The sequence below is a fragment of the Cyprinodon tularosa genome, unplaced genomic scaffold, assembly GCF_016077235.1.
Source record: "Cyprinodon tularosa strain WSP-4 unplaced genomic scaffold, ASM1607723v1 ctg201, whole genome shotgun sequence".
NCBI lineage: Eukaryota > Metazoa > Chordata > Actinopteri > Cyprinodontiformes > Cyprinodontidae > Cyprinodon > Cyprinodon tularosa.
This window is the reverse complement of record NW_024038739.1, coordinates 321,727-342,287: the sequence shown is the minus strand read 5'-3', so window position 1 is coordinate 342,287 and position 20,561 is coordinate 321,727. Positions and strand designations below refer to the sequence as shown.

Here is a 20,561-nt window from a genome sequence, read left to right as displayed (position 1 = left end):
AAGATGTTGGGAGTCTGTTGGTTAGACAACTGTCTTCTGTAGAAGGTTTCCATTATGATGAGTGGCGAACCACTTGCCTTCTTCCATTTATGCAGTAATGCATGGCACCTACCATTTACTCTTTGTAATTTAGCACATTTTAACTGGTGTAGTTTAGTTGGTGAAGTAGCATTAGTGAGGGAAGTGTTTCCCAGGTATGTTGCTCTTAAAATAATGAATTTATAGACAGCGCCTTAGAAAGTGCACTGAAAAAATTTCGGCGCGCGCTTTGCGCGCGCAATATCTTACCTAGGGGCTAAGCCACCCATGTCTCTCAGACCTAGTGACGGCCCTGGTTGTCAGTTTAGTTTTGTTGCCTGGTACCCTGGGTGTTCCCCTGATACATAGTCCGCTCCGGGTTTTCTGACCGGCCCAGTAGGGCAGCCCAACTGTCGCCGCCTGCTGCTGCTGGAGGAGAGGCGGTTAAAATGTAAACATTGGTGCTTCACCATGGAGACTTTTCGAGTCGTTGCTCACTGGACTTCATCCTTTTGTCAAAAAAACCTTTACCAATCCATGTGTATTTGCTGAATGTTAGTCTTTTTTAGCTGAATAGTCGGTTCTTAAACGAATCAACCGGACGAGAGTTAGCTAGCTGATGCTAACCAATGTAAGCTAGCGTTAGCAAACTTTATAAAGTAAAGTATTTTAGCTCTGTAAATACCCTGCTACTGTCTCTTTATGCAACTTGATGGAGAACTATACAGAGTTCGTGCAGCTTTGTCTCTCTAAACTGAAGAAAAATGAGGAAGAAGTGGAGGAACACCGCAGACATTCATCAGCATCATCTCTGATTCGCTTCTATGGGCGACCCATCCTTCCTCCACTGGTATAATGCTAGTTTTTAGACAATTTGGGATTTATAATATGGGTTTTTAAATTACTGTTTATTTATACGAACATTAAAAATAGTTATCATTTGATAACTTATTCAGATGTGAAGCCTGCTGCTTGGTTAAAAGGTTTTCTTATCAATAATGAAGTTGTCTGGACTATTGGTTTCCATTCCTGTTTTGTTCAAGTTAACCAGTGTGTGTTTCTTGCTGATAATAGCTCTCAGGAAAACAGAGAGAAGAGGTGAGGCGACAAAGAGATGAAGTACAGAAAGCTACAGTCAACAAAAAGCTGAATGATGAGCTCAGAATGGCCCATGTGCAAACTCTTCTGGACAGTGTTCAGGTAAGGAGAGTACCTGCTGATAAGGTTACTACCAATACCATTCTCTATTCTAGGGTTCTACTTTGAACTTCTTTATTAAATTCATATTTTAATGCAAATAATTTTGCCTATTAAAGTGGGCTCCCTGTTCCTTGAAATATGTAAAGGTCCAACAGAAAATTGATTGATTACAAGATTAGCCCAATATAAAAAGGAAAAGGGCATACCTGAAAATTATACCAAGATCAAAACAATATGCATGTTTTGACCTGGATCAAAGGACAACACGTTTAAGGAAACGCCTTGTATAATAGCTCTAAAATCTACATCTATTCAATGCAAACTAAGGTTAAAATTAAAGTTGTTGTTTTTTTATATATGATTTGTGAAAGTCGAGGTGCATATGAGAGGAGAATGTATTGAGAGAAGAGAGAAGTTGGTTGGCACTTAAAATTTCTAAACAAATGAGGGTCATTGTGTGTCCCATATAGATAAGGCAATGCAAATTGTTTTATTTGGCACATTTCAGTGGCCAGACAAATGTAAGTGTGTAACATGATGAAAACTCAAAAGAAGTAATCAAAGAAGTAATCAAACTTTATTGATTTAAAGGTGCAGTAGGAGATCTTTTATAATGCATTTTTACCATGTGGCTTAAAGATCTCCCCACAGCCACTTAGCAAGCAGTGAAATGGAAGATCTTGAGGTGAAACTAAAATAAATGGTCCCCGCTACAGTGAGAAATCAATGAATAACCCCAACCAATCACAAAAGTGTACACGATTGGTTCCATGACACGTCAATCATGGTCGTGTGCTTGTCCCTCCCCTGTGCGCGTACCCTGGCAGATGAATAAATCGACCCACCAATGCTCATGCAGGATGCCACGGCTGGAAGCTAGCCACTGTTATGCTACGTTCACAGCTATGGTGACCAGATTTTTTCGGGGTGGGGGGGGGGCTGCTGCTGGGGCCGCTGCTTGGACTTGACCGAGAACCCCAGCGGCCGGGTCAGAGTGACTGAACCAGACCCGGTGACGCAGGGGGAAGCATACCATCACCGGGTCGGGTTCGGCCTGGGGAGAATTTCAAAAATCATCCAGGATTTTGGTCGACTACAGTGCAGCAGAACCAAGCCGTGAGCTCCGGGGCTGGGGACAGAGCGACCAAACCCGACCCGGTGACAGTAGCTTGGACACTCGCGTATGAGGTGCCCCCAGGGACATAAATCAGAATTAACTTGCATATACACATATTAAATTACACTCTTCCATATAATATACTGAAAACCTCACACAATAGTAAAAAGCTCTCACATAAACTAGTGAAAACATTGACCTCTTATATAATCTACTCAAAAGCTCTCATACAAAGTAGTGAGAACTGTTCATATAAACTGGTGACAAGCTTTACCTTTCATACACACTACTAGAAAGCTTTCATATACACTATTAAAAAGCTCTCATATACACTACTAGAACGCTCTCATATACACTATTAGAACGCTCTCATATACACTATTAGAACGCTCTCATATACACTATTAGAATGCTCTCATAAACACTATTAGAACGCTCTCATATACACTACTAGAACGCTCTCATATACACTATTAGAACGCTCTCATAAACACTATTAGAACGCTCTCATATACACTATTAGAACGCTCTCATAAACACTATTAGAATGCTCTCATATACACTATTAGAACGCTCTCATAAACACTATTAGAACACTCTCATATACACTATTAGAACGCTCTCATAAAGACTATTAGAACGCTCTCATAAACACTATTAGAACGCTCTCATATACACCATTAGAACGCTCTCATATACACTATTAGAACTCTCTCATATACACTACTAGAATGCTCTCATATACACTATTAGAACGCTCTCATAAACACTATTAGAATGCTCTCATATACACTATTAGAACGCTCTCATAAACACTATTAGAATGTTCTCATATACACTATTAGAACGCTCTCATAAACACTATTAGAACGCTCTCATATACACTATTAGAAAGCTCTCATACACGCTACTAGAAAGCTCTCATACACACTACTGAAAAGCTATTAGCGGATTTCAGTTGAAACGGAAGGTGTTTCAGTTGAAACGGAAGGTGTTTCAGTGAAACAGGAAGGACCGTCATTACACCGGAAGTTGTTTTAAACGGAGGTCATTCTGGCTAGCTCCGTACATTTTGTGCTATCTCCGGCCGAAATTGTATCAAATAAAATTATTGATTCATGCTCAGCTATCCGCTAAACAACTCACAGAAGCATGGGCATTACTCGACTTTATTTTTTATGTTTTTGCTTCAACAGAGATCCTTTTCCGGTGTTGTGCGAAATTCTGTTCCCATGTGAAAATCTGTTCCACCTGTGTCGGGAGCGCGCCGCGCATTGCAGCCACATAAGCGGATCTGATCATTTCCCAGGCCTTTCGGATCATTTCTTGGTTAAATAAAAAGTCGTAAAATTATACAAGGTGAGACATTTAGTTTAATCAGCCGCTGTTGTTTACAAAATTGTAAAATAAAAAAAATAAATGCGGTTTTCTTATGCTGTTTTGTGTTGTTATTTTAAACGCCAAGAGAATCCGTCTCTTTCCAAGTTTTTTCACTTCAGCCTGACAGAAATAAAAGTCAAGTCACCAAATACCAAATTTGTATTTATAATTTTTTATTACTGATATAAGATGATGGGAAGTGCCTGATAGCAGTTCCATAATATAGAAACAAATTAATTTAGCTGCAAATCTTAAACTGTGTTTATTCCTCTCTTCATCAACAACAAACCATCTGGATTCGGTGATATTTGAGCAATGTTTGCCTAAATTAAAGGAGGGGGACCATATATTTTAGCTTTCTAATAGTGTGTATGAGAGCGTTCTAATAGTGTATATGAGAGCGTTCTAATAGTGTATATGAGAGCTTTCTAATAGTGTATATGAGAGCTTTCTAATAGTGTATATGAGAGCGTTCTAATAGTGTATAAGAGCTTTCTAATAGTGTATATGAGAGCTTTCTAATAGTGTATATAAGAGCGTTCTAATAGTGTATATGAGAGCTTTCTAATAGTGTATATGAGAGCTTTCTAATAGTGTATATGAGAGCGTTCTAATAGTGTATATGAGAGCTTTCTAATAGTGTATATGAGAGCGTTCTAATAGTGTATATGAGAGCGTTCTAATAGTGTATATGAGAGCTTTCTAATAGTGTATATGAGAGCGTTCTAATAGTGTATATGAGAGCATTCTAGTAGTGTATATGAGAGCTTTCTAATAGTGTATATGAGAGCGTTCTAATAGTGTATATGAAAGCTTTCTAGTAGTGTGTATGAAAGGTAAAGCTTTTCACCAGTTTATATGAACAGTTCTCACTACTTTGTATGAGAGCTTTTGAGTAGATTATATAAGAGGTCAATGTTTTTACTAGTTTATGTGAGAGCTTTTTACTAGTGTTTGTGTGAGGTTTTCAGTATATTATATGGAAGAGTGTAATTTAATATGTGTATATGCAAGTTAATTCTGATTTATGTCCCTGGGGGCACCTCATACTCGCGGCCCTGTGCTTCCCCCCCGCCTGCAAGATTACAATCCTATGATCCGTCTCCCTGTCAGCTCCTAGATCAGCTTCTCTGATTGGTTGAGCAAAAATACAAATTTTCCTACGCCGGCTTCTGCTGCTTGTTAAATCTTGAACAATTAAGTGAAGTTTCCAGGGGAAAAACAGAGCTTACAATTTTTCATTTTTTTTATTGAAGGCCATAAAATGTTTGGTTGTACACATTGATTGCTAAAAGCCTGGCAGCCAGTATAATCCAATATTAGCTTTTTGGCTAGTATCGGACCAATATTCGATATTAATTTTGAATTGGGACACCCCTAGTTATAAAGAAAGTAGATATAAAGTTGGATAACAGCTGATTAATAATAATCCTAAAATAAACTGTTATACAGCAAAAATGCAGCATTAGGGCAAGCTTATCCAAGACCATTATGTGTTGTTTTTTTACTCATATATAATTTTAGTATCCAAAAATGTATTTTAAAATAACGTTTAAAGTACTATTACGATTTTTAAGGACATTGAGAACTTAAGAGAAGAGAACAACACAGAGTTTCCTTTTAGTTCAACCACATTAGCATTACCAACATACAGCAATAGTTCACAACCGTTGGATAATAACACATAGATTTAAGCTGTTTAGAGAGTTCAGGAGTTGCTAAAGATTTGCAGCAGTAGCTTAATAAAGTTAAAAAGCGCCAGTAGATGTTTAAATCAGGTGTCCTACGGGGGAGATACATCAAGAAAATTAGCAGGAGCACCGCAGAGGATTCCTTGTAGGTATCTGAGAAAGAAAAATTAGTGACTGCATCCAGTTAGATAAATGCAACATGAACTGGCTTAAATTTACACCACAAAATCCCTGGTTGATATTTTTTAATTTTTTTTTCCTAGAATTTATTTCTACTAGACAGGGAAGAGATTTATATTTTAATGCTGAAGCATGCATGTTTTTTTTAAGTGTCTGCTATAATAGCATTGAGAAGGAATGTCTTAGTTTGCCGCACATAAAATAGTAGTTCTATTGATTTTTTAAATTCATTTATTTTTTTAAGAAATGATCTCCACACTCTTCTGTCTGTTCCCTATGATCTTTGAGTCATAAACCAAGGGAGCCTTAAAGGTGTAAGAGAGAATTTAAAAGGCAGCAGTGGTATTTATTATTTTGCTCCAACCAATGATTATTTTGCAAATTGATTAATCTGTTGATTATTTTTTCGATTAATCCGTTAATAATCGGATAGCAAAAGGTTCCTTAAAGAACACTTTTTATTAAACTAAACCAGGTGAAACTAAAAGGTTTCCACTTGAGGAGTTCTGGATAGAGCATATTGACAGACGTAAACGTTTCTTTATTTTAAATGCAAAATGTATATATTTGTGCAATTTTTATATAATTGTTGTTGCTCTGTCAGCTAACGGCAGGTTTTAGAATCTCTATCCTCCAGTTAACGATTAATTAATTAGTTGATGATTATTTCAATAATCGATCAATTATGATTAATCTGATTAATTGTATCAACCCTAATTTATTCTAGAAACAGTGAGAGGACTTCCTGCAGATAACAAGAAGGCTTGTCTTACTGCTACAAACATGTATATAAATGTACTCTTTATCAGACGATATTGTTCCAAAAGTTAGAACATTTCTATAAAAAAAAAAAAAATCCTGTCTTAAAATCTGTGTTGTTGTTTTTTCGTCATCTTATGCAGGCCGTTTAGTTAGCTTGTACACCTAAATTGGGCCAATCATTGGGCCAATCATATATCAATGGTCATCTGTCAATCTATTTTTTTTTATTCATATGTTGGAGCTAATATATGCACCAGTAGAAATAAGAATCATTTACTTTACCATTGAGTTATGTCCCAGTGTTCACGGGGATGGACGTCTGTGTCTTAGGCAGGTGTAGAGCTAACAGACCAGGCAGCACTGTGAGGCAAGGGCTCAAACATGTGCAGCCATAAGCCTTCTACAACAATCGAAGCTTTCACTGCCCTGGAGTCCTCTTCCATTACAACTTCCTCCCCGCTTTCCTCCTCTAAATAAAAAATGTTTGACGGAGGCGACTCATCCATGACCTCTGACACAAAACTCTCCTCCTCTTGCATGTTTCCTCTGTCCATAGCGTTCCTTGACAGTGTCGTTTCTAAGTCACCAGTTTAGTGCTACTTGGTCCCAATGTAATTTCCCATTGGGAACCTACTAGGACTAAGTTGCTAACTGGTTAGCAAGATGCTTCCGACAAACCGGCCACAACCAAACTTGCTTGCGAATCTTCCACCGCAACAATCCAGCCCCCTTGATAAACGACCAATCATGTTCACTTTATTCACTTGTGTAAAGTCGGGCACCACTCGTGAAAATTCGGAAATGCAACGGTTGGAAGAGCCATTTTCCTACAACTTTAAGAGAAATCAGCATTGCCTCAAGACTGTATTGACAGATTAAACCTGTACAAAACCAGAGATCACCTGGTCACCAACTCTAGTCGGTGGTTCTATTATTTTTACATTGTTACTGTATTTTTTTTTTCTCTTCTCTGTGCAGCTGAGAAACGTGCCGACACTGCAGGCATTCCTCCAAGAAGCGGAGATTAAAGACGAATCTTCATTCTCCCATAACCCCGGCAGGTTCTCTTGGTCCTGCAGTGATGTTTCTAATGCAACCAGGGATAGTCTTTCACCCACACCAGTCAGGAAGTTAAAGCATAGCATCTTTATCCCTCCAAAGACCTCCACAGCGCACTGTGCCTTTTTTCCTTCAAATGTGTCACCTCAGCAAATTAACTACGATGAATACCTTGCTGACCAACTGGGCAGCCCACCACGATCACAACCATGTTCCTCTAATGCAGGCCACCAGTCACTGTCTTCAGGTTATGTGACTTGTGAGAAAAAGGACAGTGACACCACCACATCTTGTAAAACTGACTTCAGGACTGTTAAAGAAATGGACAACACAGGCGGGTTTTTCCTTTACAGCTCCACAAATACAATTGCCAAGATGCCTGATATTATCAGCCATCCTCCAATAGATGGAGAGGAATTGGAGAGAGCTGGACTGGGATCTTTCTTATGCAGTGATGCAACGGGAGCAGAAAATGTCTGTAGCATGTCTTTTTACAATGGATCAGTGAGATGTGACTCTTTGAGAGCTGAAGAACCTGGACTCAGTCATCCACACAGTCGGAAGGAAGAGATCTACGACCCTTTTATGGCCAATCTAGACCCTGTCAAGATTAACACCTCACAAAGAGATGACGACTCCCTCTCTCTGTCAGACAATCCAGATTTACAGCAGCCATTAAATCTGACAGACGAAATCAGCGTTCACAAAGCCCCCAGCAAAGAAGAAACTGTCAAAAATCAGATCCATGTCATGGACCTAAATCAATCTGATGAGATTCGTCCTCTAAGCCTCCAGTCCTTGCTAAAGAAGTCTCAGGAGTACTTGCGGTGCCAGCGGATGCTGAGGAACCAAACCAAAACCTCAAAAACCCACCAGGAGCAGCAAAGAGTTCAGATGGAGGAGCCAAGCCTCTCTGATAAGGAGAATGAGGAGTTACATCACAAGGGCAATGAGATTGTAGAGGGGAAGAAAACTAATTTGAAGAGAGATGCTTTCATCCCGTCCGAGTCACAAAATAAATCCTGGGAAGCCAATCCGGAAGCCCCAAATATAGCAGAAAATGGGAAAAAAGTGGAACGTTTAAGCTTTGAAGAAGAAATCTCCTTGAACAATAAGCGTAACCGTTCTCCAGAGGTCCTAATGACACCTAAAAAGATCAGCGTTTCTATCCAACAGCAGCCTGGGTCAGGGTTAACTTTCACTGAGACTCCCTGTCTCTCATCTTTTGATGGAGGAGTTGGGAAATTCCACTCTGTTCCAGCCCCACGCTTCTGTCTGAGTCCTGTTTTCTTCAAAAGTAAAACAGTCGACCCTGCAGGATTGACAGAACCCAAATTGGATTCCAGTTCTGACTTTAGTCAAATCAGAGTCGAGGACCTTAAGCTGGATCAGCGCAGCCTGACAGCGGCTTCCTCTGCTGTGAATCAAATGGATTTTGAAGATGCCACAAGCGTTTTTACTAAAAACTCCCTGCAAATCAATCAACTGGAGTCCAACCTGTGCAGCCTGAAGGTGCTGATCTCAGATTTGGAGTCCACGGTGAAAGAGAACTTTGACAATCAGAGCCGACATGACAGCAGCACGGAGGAGAACTCTGTAAGCAGCAAGGACTTAAGCCAAATTGAAAAAGATGGTCCAGATAAATCCACCGGCTGTTTGGAGGACACACAGGGGGCTGCTGATGGAGAAGACGATGAAGTCGATGAGCTAAAGCAAAGACAATCATTCATTCAGTTTAAGAACATTGATATTAATGCGAGACCTGAACCAAGGACTTTTAGCAGAGACGATGTTTCCCCCAGAGGTTCACAGAAAACGTCTGAAATCCTTAAACAATGCAAACATCCAGAAGGAGGAAGCAATAGTTATCCACAGCAGGGCATCCGCAGAAAGGAGCAGCTACCTTCCACAAGTAGACTATCTATAGCACAGCAGATGAGAGTACCCAGTATTTTTCGAAATGCTACTTCTCTTAACTTTCCTGCTTGTGACATTTCCTGTCGGGGTCCCTATCTTCAGGAAAGAAAGGGAAATATAACATCTGAATCCGAGGGCCCTGTCCCCTCACCATCTCTCAATCGATCCTATGATGTGGACACACCATCACCCCTTTGGTTCCAGGAAGGATCAGGGTCCATTAGCTGCTCACAGGGTAGTCACAGTCTGGAGAGCGGGTGTGAGGATCAGGCGGGGTTATCTAAGGTCAAACGGAGACTTCTCATGCATGTGACCGAGGGGAGCCAGGAGAAGAATGGAAGCACGGATCTAGCCGACTGCAGCACTCCAAAAGGTAAGCACACAGTGGAGAGGGACCATCAGAGCCATGCAGGTTTTAGACTTTTGGAATAGCAGAACATAGAAGCCGAAAGTGAGAAATAGAAATTAGATGAATTAGGATTAGCTGATGAAAATTAGGTTAAAGTTCCGTAGGATAAGAAATAGCGATGCACCAGTCAGAATTTTGTTTCCAATTTCAAATTTTATTTTGAAGCCCGATTGCCAATTTTGGATGATTTTGATTTCATTTTAAGCAAAGAAGTTAGAAAAAAAAGCATTCAGAGCAGTAGTTTCCAACACTTCTACTGCAAGTTGTCAATAGTTAATTAAAACGCTTTTTCTTGGATACATCACATTATGTTTAAGGAAATATCCCAGATTTAGCCTCAAAGGGTAACATTCATCTGTTGTCCAATGACAAGTCGAAGAGAAATGAACAAATGATAGGCACATGGACAAACCCATACGACATGATGCAACCATTACAAAAATGACTATAGATGTTTAGCTGTAGAACATGTCAACAGCAAAGGTGAAGTGTACGATCTTTTTATAAAACAAAGAAAATGATCTGAGTTGATATTTGAAATTGATTTAGTTCATATGTATTTACAATCAACACAGTTCCTGTAGCTAGCACTACAGAAATGGCAGTCTCCTTGTTCTTTTTCTACACAAACAGGTTGAAGCTTAAAGGAATAGTACACCCAAAACATGATTAGCCTTCATTTTCTACACACCCCCATGCTGAACAACACTCTGGAGTACTTTTTTGATATCTCAAATGCATCTGGAGATCTGGGAGGCTTCTTGCTGTCTGCTGACATTCAAATAATGAAGGTCTATGGCGCCCGAGGCAGAAAGGTCCATAAAAGTCCACAAAAAACGTGTCAGTATTCCTCCATACTGCTCGTCCAATGTATTCCAAGTGTCCTGAGTGGGTAGCATCCAGAATTTACTCGAAACGAAGTCATTTAGAATGTTTTTAGAGCATAAACAGTGGTGTATAGGATTTCCTAAAAGCGCGCGCCTGCAAGTTCACGAGCCTACGGAAACCGCGGCAGACCAAACCAGATGAAAGTGCGCATTCAGCTCGGCAAAGAACTCATGCTCTTCCTCAACACTGAAGTCCTCAGACATTTTTCTTTCGTTGTTTCTTTCTTTGCACAGGTAAACAGCACATTTCTTCTACGCTTGCATTATCAAGAGCAGACGCTGAATGCGCACTTTCATCTGGTTAAGTTTAAGCCCTGATCTGTTCAGCCTTCCCGTTATCCACTGAAGGTATGACTCTTTATTGCTTTTATGCAGCCTGAATGAACAGCAGGTGTGTTAGACAGTTCATTGAAAATGCAGTTCCCTTTCAAAGAGCTGCTCACAGTTGTGCTGGGATTTTCATTTAGCTAATTGGTTTGTCTTCGCTCCGTCTCAGTGACAACACTCTTGTGGTTCTTGTTGGTGAGATCATTTATGCCTTCACTGATTATTGCCAGTTAGTCCCCAGTTGCATCGGATAATTTTTTCTTTTTTCTCCTTACCTGTTTGTGCTTATGTTCAGCTGCGGTGCAACGGTCTGAAGGCCTTCAGAAGAAGCAGCAACTGATATATAAGCAAGAACAGCTGAAACGGATCCATGCTGCTCAAGTCAGAGCCCTGCAAGAGGAGCACAGGAAGCAGCAGGAAGAATTTCTACAGGTGAGACATTGATTGATTTATTGTGGGTATGATTTAAAGATTAATATTTGCAGGTTTCTGTCATTTTTAAGAATTTCAGTGTGAACAACCACTGTTTATTTCCATGTAGTCCTTGTTTTTGTTGCAGGAGTGGGAGGAGAGTGGAATGGTATCTGTTTGGTCATGTGACAATGATTGTGGTGTGGCTCAAGATTGTGACGGTTTAATTGAAGCAGAGCAGCAATGACACCACTTTGTTTGGTTTTTAATGGAGTCCAACTGGAAAGATATTATATAATCTATAAGTATCAGTTGTTTGCCACACCCGCTATATTAAAATCAGATATCGTTATCGGCCAGGATTTGTTTTTAATCAGCTCATCCTTAGTAAGATTACAGGTTTTTGCCTGAACAACTGAAAAAAAAAACAAAAAAAAAGGGTCTGGCCTTTCTGGTGTCTAATCCTGTATTTAAAAATTCTTCTTTCATTTGTTGGACCTAAAATAAAATATGTGCTTTCAACGTCAAGTCATGTAAGTTGTGTGAGAATCCTGCAATGTTTTATGAGTAAAAACAAAGCAGGTCATTCACCTCTTTTTCCTTTAAAGACAACAACAACAAAAAAACCAACCATATAAATATTGTGGGATGTGCAGACTTTCCGTGTGGAAAGAAGTTACATTTAAATCAGCTTTTTTCATTTCTTTATGAGCTAACATAGTGATCAAATCATGTGCCCTAAGAAGTCAAATTTTCAAGTTTTGATTGCTTTAATATTGCAGCCCTTTTATGAGCATGATTCATGAGAGGACAAGCAGAGGCGAGGAAGATTTTAAACAGTCCAATGGGAAACCTATACTGTCAAACAGGTCATAAACAGGAGGCCATTAGTTAGAGAAGACACAGAGTGGATTCACTTCTCACAGTTCAACCCCTGTCGTACAGGAGGCGAAGAAATGTAAAACCAAATTCATTTTGAGGTAGAGAATCACACAAATCTTTTGTTAGAACAGAACCTTTTTAAGCCTGCAAAGAGTTTCAAAACTCTATTTGCCTTTAATCCAGCTGCTGATTGCAATAAAAACTATTTTATTAGAGAATAAGTAGAGTTTTATGTTCCTATTGAAACCAGGCTGCTCTTCTGTTATATGTAACTGGATATGAAGAATGAAAAGGATGAGTTTGAAGACCCACTTTCAGTTTAATGGTAATGCCCACCAGATTCTCATTGAGCAAAGCTTACTGAACATGTAATTAACGAATACAGGTAAAGTTAATATTTGAAAAGTTGATTTTTGAGTAATAAAAGTATGTATGATTTGTGCTGATACTGTAACCTGAAATATTAGCATTGTATCAGAATTAAAATAGTTGCATCGGGACATCCTTAGTGACTAGTGAGAAGAGTTAGTTTAAATTCATATTGCCTTCCCTCTTCTATGTATACCTTACAATGAAAGGATGGGTAAATAGATGGATACATGATTAGGTTGAAAAGATTACAATCTTGTTGGTTTTTTTTTAAACTCTTCTCTTCCGAGGCTGTGAACGAATGTTTCTGCAACAGTAAAACATTTATCTGAGGTCCGGTGTTGTAGCAGCAGCACAGCGTCCTCCTATTGGTTTTCCTCTTGCATTGGGTTGCATCACCTATTGCTGTACAGATTCTGTGCAGCGTAATGCCAGAACCGCACCAATAATTCACCCTGCCCAGGGTTCTCGCCTAACCCAAAGTCACCTCTCAGGAATTATAAATCAACGCCTGGCTCATCATCACTTTGTCTTCTGGAAAGAAACAAAGCCTTTTATACATTTCTGACTTTTTTTCTGAAGAATAATAACGCTTGCTTCTAATATTTCTCCTAAAACTAGGAGCACACAAACATTTACACACAAGTTATCAACCTCCCTGTTAGTGAGCTCCTGGGTCGTGGCCAGACTGCAGACGTCTGCTCATTACAGGAGACCTTCAGACTCTCCCCCAGTCTGGAGAAAAGGGGGATTCTATCATAAATGTTTCATTACATCCTTAAAAGACAGGTTTGCCTGTCGGTGTGTTTGTGTGTGTATGGGGGAGAGGTATGAATGTGGTGATGTATTTTGCACCTTGTGAGGACAGTAAGGCAAATAAGGAATATGCTATTTTATGGGACTCACAGATGTCCTCTTCTTCGGTAGGGGGTTAGGCTTTGGACTAAGGATTGAGTTTAGGATTAGGGTGAAGGTTAGGCTGTAGAATTAAATAGAAGTCGACGTAAAGTCCTCGTAAGAATAGCAGGTCATAATGTGTGTGTGTGTGACCATGCAAGGCTTCAAGGACGCTCGCCGTTCTCTGGCAGCCTGTTCCCGGTTCTGTAGGCCGTGTCTGTATATTTGTACTTGGCCGGCATCCTCGCCCTGTTAATTATGGGCTCTGTTTAATTTATGTATCCTTAACAACAATATAATTAACATAAGCTGCTTGATAAGGAGACTTCTCTCTGGCTCCCCTCCGTCGCCCGCGATGCGATGAGAGTGAGCTGGCTGGACTCTCCGGCAGAGGGTGGAGGGGGATCCAGGGAATTGACACAGAAAAGAAGACGATAATTTGTTTAATTCATGAGCGTCTGTGGTGAAGTGCCAGATCGTCCCACTGAGTACCACCACTAATGATTGCTTCTCCTTTTTATTCTCTCCCTGTCTTTGTTTTTATACTACACCACCTCCAACATTGTTCTTACTGTCTGTTTGTATTAATTTCTTGGATGGCTCTGGTCTCCTCCGTCCGCGTCTCATCCTTCTTCCCTCTGAGCCCCGCCGCTCCCCTTCTGTCTTATTCTCTACCCTCAATTAATTTTTTCCTCCTGCCTCATTTGCTGTCCTTTCCAATTCAATATTTTCCACTCTTGTCTTCTGGCAGACATACACACCTGTGCCTGCACACACACCACCATCCTCATATTTGCTCTCTCCGTCTGTCCGTCTCAGGTGTTGGCAGCATCTTACCGTCTCCTGCAGGACGCGTCTCCCTGCTCCACATCAGGCTCTCGGTTTGGGGACACAATGACCTTCTCCAACCTGTCTCAGGTATTAACATAGGAGGTATCTCGTCCTGCTCCACCTTTTATCTCTTCTGATCAGCATCTATATATTTTGAACCTAATCAGCATCAATCAGGTGCTGTTGTGCTGATATATTCAGCAGCCAGAGCTCCAGTTAGACTTCATTTGTTTAACAAACATGACCCCTCAAAGCCGCGGCTCTTGAATCAACAAGTGAGTGACAGCACATCAGCTGCCTACATTATTGTGTTTATTATTCTCCGTTCTAATGATGAGCCAGGAGTCTACTTGCTCCGACGCTCCGAACAGATGCCAACAAAAGGACCTTGAGATGCTGAGGAGGAAATTAATTGGTTGTCATTGATGGAATTAGCATTCTCCTCTGTCTTCCCCTCTGCTCATCATTATCTGCCCCCTTTTCTCTCTCTCCCTTCATCAGCATCCAAGCCCGCTCTTGCAGCGCTGCCGCCCCCTGCTGGCTGCAACCGTGAAGGGTTTTCTAACTCGGAGGCTGCTGAGGACAGAGAGGGTGATGCAGCTGGTCCGAACTGTCAGGGTGGGTGATACAGCAGCATCTGTCATCTGCATCATCTTTGTTTGTCAATAACATATTAGGAATTACAACATATTCAAAAGTATATTTCTCGTCAAAAGTGTGAGGAGTAATCGCATCCTTATTGTTTTCACATTTTATCAGTGCACATACAGAAACTTTAGTGCATCTTTTTTAGAGAGTTTTACATTTTTAGGTGGGACTGTTAAGTTTGGTCTCATTTGACCAGGGCACCTTCTTGTTTTTCAATCAATCAATCTAGCAAGCATTATTATTAGATTCATTTTGATCCAGTCATGATTAAATCAAAAGACTTTATAGATGCTGAAAACAGAAATACAACCATTTAACCACTAAAGACGCAAGTCGTAAAATAATTAGAAAAGTCAAATTATTAACAGAATAAATAATTGATTATTACTAATGACCAAGAGTTATTGCATAGATTTTTATAGAAAAGATTGGAGATATATATTTTGTCAACAACAACAAAGTAATAACATAACATTTTAAAGGGGCGTGCTTTGGTGGCGCAGTGGTTAGCGGACAAGACCCATGTATGGAGGCCTTAGTCCTTTGAATCCGGCCTGTGGTCCTTTCCCGCAGGTCTCTCCCCCTCTGTCATACCCCCTTTCCTGTCAGCCTACTGTCCATAAAAATAAAGCCACTAGTGCTGTAAAAACTCAACAAAAAAAACCATAAACATTTTAAAAAACACAAGTTCAGATCATACAGGGTAAACATAAACTCACAACCATATCTGGAAGAGTAAAGAATAATCCTTAAAACATGTGACATTACTCCGCATGATTATTATTAACCTAATAATAATGAAAATTCTTCTGGTTCTCCTTCAGCGGGTACTTTCTGCTCTCTCCCATAATGAACAGAGCAGAAATCTTTTCAACAGTTTCCCAGACCTGAGTTTTGAATCTCTGCAGCTCCTCCAGCTGCCATTGGCCGAGTGACTGCTTCTCTGACTATTGCTCTCTTTGCTCTGCCTTTTGGTTTATGTGGGTTTAGGTGTTGATACCTTAATCTGTACTATTCTTTCAAAATGATGGACTGAACAGAGCTCTGGGGGGTGTCATTTTATGACCTAATCTCTCTGTAAACTTCTCCACGTCTTCCATTTTGGCCTGCATGCTCGAATCCTTGGTCTTCATGGTGCTGTTTGGTAAAGTTGGCAGATTCTAAAGGTATTTGCAAAGACTTTCATTTGCAGTTTCATATTCACTGGGAAAATGTTGTTATTGTTCTACTAGTTAACTATCATCAACTATCCTGTTTTGACCTTATCGCTTTAAAACCAAAAGGAAACACATCAGAGGTTTTGGTTCTAAGAAGAAAAACAATAGAGAAAGGTCCGGCTGTGTGAATATTTTTGATTGTCATTATATATGTATGTGTGTGTGTATATTTATATGTATATGTATATATATATATATATATATATATATATATATATATATATATATATATATATATGTATATATGTGTATATATATATATATATATATATATATATGTATATATGTGTATATATATATATATATATATATATATATATGTATATATATGTATATATGTGTATATATATATATGTATATATGTGTATATATATATATGTATATATGTGTATATATATATATGTATATATGTGTATATATATATATGTATATATGTGTATATATATATATATATATATATGTGTATATATGTGTATATATATATATATATATGTATATATGTGTATATATATATATATATATGTATATATGTGTATATATATATATATATATATATATATATATATATATATATATATATATATATGTGTCTCTGTGTGTTTGTAGGACATGCAGCAGTTCCTGCAGACCCTCCAGCAGCAGGTCACTGCCAGAGGAGAGCACTGTAGTAGGCAAGAATTATTACTGCAGGAGAGAGTCTCTCTGCAGGTGTGAACACAAACGCATGCCGTAAAGACATCTGTTAACTAGCACCATTATGGGGCGATCATTAAAACCATCGTCTGCCTTTTAATTGTTTCTGCCCTCCAGCTGCGGGCCGCCCGTTACGAGGTTTACGACATATTCTTCAGTCTGTCAGCCAGAGAGCAGATGCAGCTGATCAGCTGGGACAGAGAGCTGGCCAGGGAGAAGCAGCTCAGACGGCAGGTAATCTCCCCACAGACTGACTTCTCAGTGTGCAGTAAATCCTGGGGTGGGAGAATGAGGTGCAGCTGCACAACAGGTGACTCTGCACCATCTGGGTCAATAATAAAACTAGCATGGAATGAAAGTGTATTATGGCTTGGATATTCTGTTAGTTTACCAAAAGAAAAAAGGTCACAGAGTTTAAATCCGTGTTGTTTTATACCAGGACTTGATTTTTATCGATTTGATTTTTTAATAAAACCAACTAGGGCTGCAACTATCAATTATTTTACAAATTGATTAATATGTTGATTACTTTTTATATTAATGGTTTAATAATCAGATGGCAAAAATGTTCCTTAAAGAAGAATCTACAGAATTTAAACCAGCTGAAGTGAAAACTGTCCATTGAGGAGTTCTGGATAGAGCATTTGATGGACAAAAGGTTTTCCATCTTGAATAGAAAATTTGTATAATTTAGTATAACCACTGTTTTGACAGAATTGCTCTGTCTGATAATGGAAGATTCTCTATACTCCAATTAATGATTAATCAATTACTAAATCAGTTGACAATTATTTTAATAATCGATTAATTGGATGACTTGCATTTAAACAGCAGATTACCGTAAATATTTTGTGTTCTGCTTAGAGATACATGTATTATGCAGGATTATGTGGTCAATTTCAGATCTCCACTTAGCTTTTCTTTGTAGTTTATATATTTAAATTGAATGTCTGTATGTGTTGAGCATTTCTAACCAACTTGTTTGTGATCATACTCTTGGACAATAAAGCTGATTCCTTAGATTTTGAACGTACTTTAGCCAAGGTGCTGAACGCTGGCATTATTCACATTAGAGGTACAGATCTGATGTTTTAACATCCTACATTATTTTTAAAAGTCTGCACAAGCATTGAATTTCATGAAAAATCATGGAAATAACAGATGGTTCTTTAAACAAATTGGAAGTCCTGTAGATAGAGGTTGTTGTAAAGAAACCCTAACAGAACATTTCAGCATTGCTAATGTACTTACAGCATCTTTTCTGCAAAGATGTGGAAGGGTCATAAGTAAAGGGAGGCAGCAGAAGTGTGTCAGACCTGTTGAACAAGGTAACAAAAGCTTAATGAAGTCCTATGTTTAACCAAACATGGTTTATCTCCCCACTAAACACCTCCAGGATTAGAATGAATTGGTTATGTCCTGAACGATCCTTTATCTGTTAATGCCTGTATCTGTATGTGTTTGTTCACTTTTAGAAAGGACCTGCAGGTTATCCCCGAGGAAAGTGCTCTCTGTCAGCGGCCACACAGAAATCCCTGGAGAGGAAGAGAGAAAGGATGTGAGTTTTCACTCCATCAGTGCCATCAGTCTAAGATGTATTTTATAGACGTGTGAAAAAAGAAAGCCTCAAAATACACCTGTCGTTTCTTGCAGGCGTATAATCAGAATGGATTTCTTTCTAAGATTTAATTACATTTTTTCAGTGGATATAAACTTAACTGTAAAAGGGCCTAGTCTTGTTATGTGATTTTTTTTTTTAAAAGTAGTTTAATCTGGTTGCATACACGTTTTTTTCTGACAAAAAGTTTCCATTGCAACCTTTAGATGCCATCTACATGTCAATATGCTGTGTGGATGTGCCAGAAAGCTCTTATTTTGTCCTCCCATCATCATCATTAAAAAAAAACTAGATTGATTTGACAGGATAAGCTATTAAACAGATGAAGTGAATGATCTATGATTTTGTAGGCCTGTTTCTTTTCCGCTATCTCATGAACCTTGATAAAAGTCCATTGCCCAAGGAAACCTTAAAATTAGGACATTGAATCACAAAGCTGGTGTACTCTACCAGAAACCAGGTTGCAATCGTGTCTTATTGCAGAAAATGATCCAAAACGTACCTAAATCAACGTAGAGTTGTGTAAAGACTTGTTGTTTTGTAGTTTTACTCTTGTAAAATGTAACTAGAGAAGACAAAGTTCTGCCATAAAAGAACTAGTATAGACAAAAAATTTAAATATTTGTGCTACCACTGATTTTGCACTGACTTTATAAAATGGGCTCTTTTCTCCCACTGAATAAATGTAGTCAAATTGAAAGATGAATATTTGAAACGGATGGAAAAATTCTGGCACTGCATGTAGAATCTTTGTGTTATAAGGACTTCAGTGTGTCTGTGGCTTCAGTGATAAACATGTTCAGCTCCTAAAATCGTCTTTTCTCTTACGAGGATTCAGGATAAGGCTGCAGAATGTCACAGGAGGGCGGTGCAGACCGGCCAAAAGTCTGGATCCACCACCAAAAAAAACCACTGGACACAAAACAAGGACAGTTTAAAGCAAATCAACAGAGAGTTCCCAAAAGCGTTTACTCATCTAGACCTCGATGACACTTTCCTAATTGGCCCCAGTGAGAGCTCCTCTAACGATGCCCATAGCCAACTGAATGAATGGTATACAACAAACACTTTAGATGAGAACTCTAAATGGATGTCGTTGCTGACCGTCCCCCTGGAGGCACAGATATAGAGATGCTGTTCCAGTAAAATTATTTTTCATTTCATCTGTTCAAAAATAATAAATGCAACCTGTTAAGAAGATCTACTACTTTTACAGTTTGCCTCCTAATTTATGGCTCGATTGGACACTTATTGGGAATTTTTTTCTTATCTCAACTGAATCCACTCATCTTCAGGGACCTCATTTTGCTAAAATTGAGTTTTACTATTTTAGAGTCATTGAGTGCACTGGTCCTAAACAAAGAAAGGTTGTCATATGCCATCAATAAAAGTCAGGTAATATGTGGAGGGTGTGCCAGTTGTCATATTAGAAATATTACAATAAGATAAATGGGACAGTAAATGTATAGTATATATTTTTTATAAGATATTTTACATGTAAAAGTGATATATTGATATTAAAGTTGATGTAAATGTGTTTTTCACCTTTTCTTCATGGTTCCGTTGCTTCAGTGCAATTGTTTAAAAATATATCCCGCTATCTTAGTTAACAGACTTTATCTGTATGGTTTTTCAGCATGTTGATTGTTTTTCCACCCCCGCTGCCTTTTTTGGATAAAGATGATTGATTTTGTCATTTGGTTCTATACTGTAGTATAGGACCATGAAATCATTTCATATTTTTAGAATTACAAATTTAATTTTAAATTATAATTGACACATTTTGACCATTTGATGTGTTGTATTTTTCATAGTTTAAGCATAGTTTTGCTCTCAGAACCTTCACATATCAACCTGTAGCCTTAAGATTTTGTACCATTTGTTACAGATTTTTAACAATATGTGTAAACTTTTACAATTTTACATCCTTGTTTTCTAAAGTATGTTATTTATTTGTGTGTGGTTAATAAATATGGTTCTTACTACGCTTTTTGCTGTGAGATTTCTGAAACAAGGGACATTTTCACACTCCCAGCAGCAGGGGGCGC

The 20,561-nt window shown here is 38.7% G+C and overlaps 1 protein-coding gene across 2 annotated transcripts; it reads left to right on the top strand.

The window, feature by feature from the left end:
* The first annotated feature begins 403 nt into the window (after positions 1 to 403).
* si:ch73-100l22.3 lies at positions 404 to 20,498 on the top strand. Of its 2 annotated transcripts, none has more exons than XM_038284699.1 (10): positions 404 to 868; positions 1,093 to 1,218; positions 7,327 to 9,697; positions 11,243 to 11,379; positions 14,326 to 14,424; positions 14,839 to 14,955; positions 16,809 to 16,910; positions 17,013 to 17,129; positions 18,371 to 18,453; positions 19,345 to 20,498. In XM_038284699.1, exons 1-10 carry the CDS (start codon positions 731 to 733, stop codon positions 19,640 to 19,642), a joined length of 3,588 nt encoding a protein of 1,195 aa, XP_038140627.1. In that variant the 5' UTR covers positions 404 to 730; the 3' UTR covers positions 19,643 to 20,498. The 2 variants fall into 2 exon arrangements, with proteins under 2 accessions (XP_038140627.1, XP_038140629.1); XM_038284701.1 differs by having other exon boundaries at positions 19,352 to 19,489.
* Positions 20,499 to 20,561: the final 63 nt, after the last annotated feature.

What these genes read in the sequence shown, in the direction of transcription:
- si:ch73-100l22.3 (XM_038284699.1), top strand. Translation starts at nt 731, where the DNA reads ATGGAGAACTATACAGAGTTCGTGCAGCTTTGTCTCTCTAAACTGAAG. An exon ending in AGGAGAGAGTCTCTCTGCAG is followed by an intron (nt 16,911 to 17,012) that starts GTGTGAACACAA and finishes TCTGCCCTCCAG; the next exon opens with CTGCGGGCCGCCCGTTACGA. An exon ending in AGAAGCAGCTCAGACGGCAG is followed by an intron (nt 17,130 to 18,370) that starts GTAATCTCCCCA and finishes GTTCACTTTTAG; the next exon opens with AAAGGACCTGCAGGTTATCC.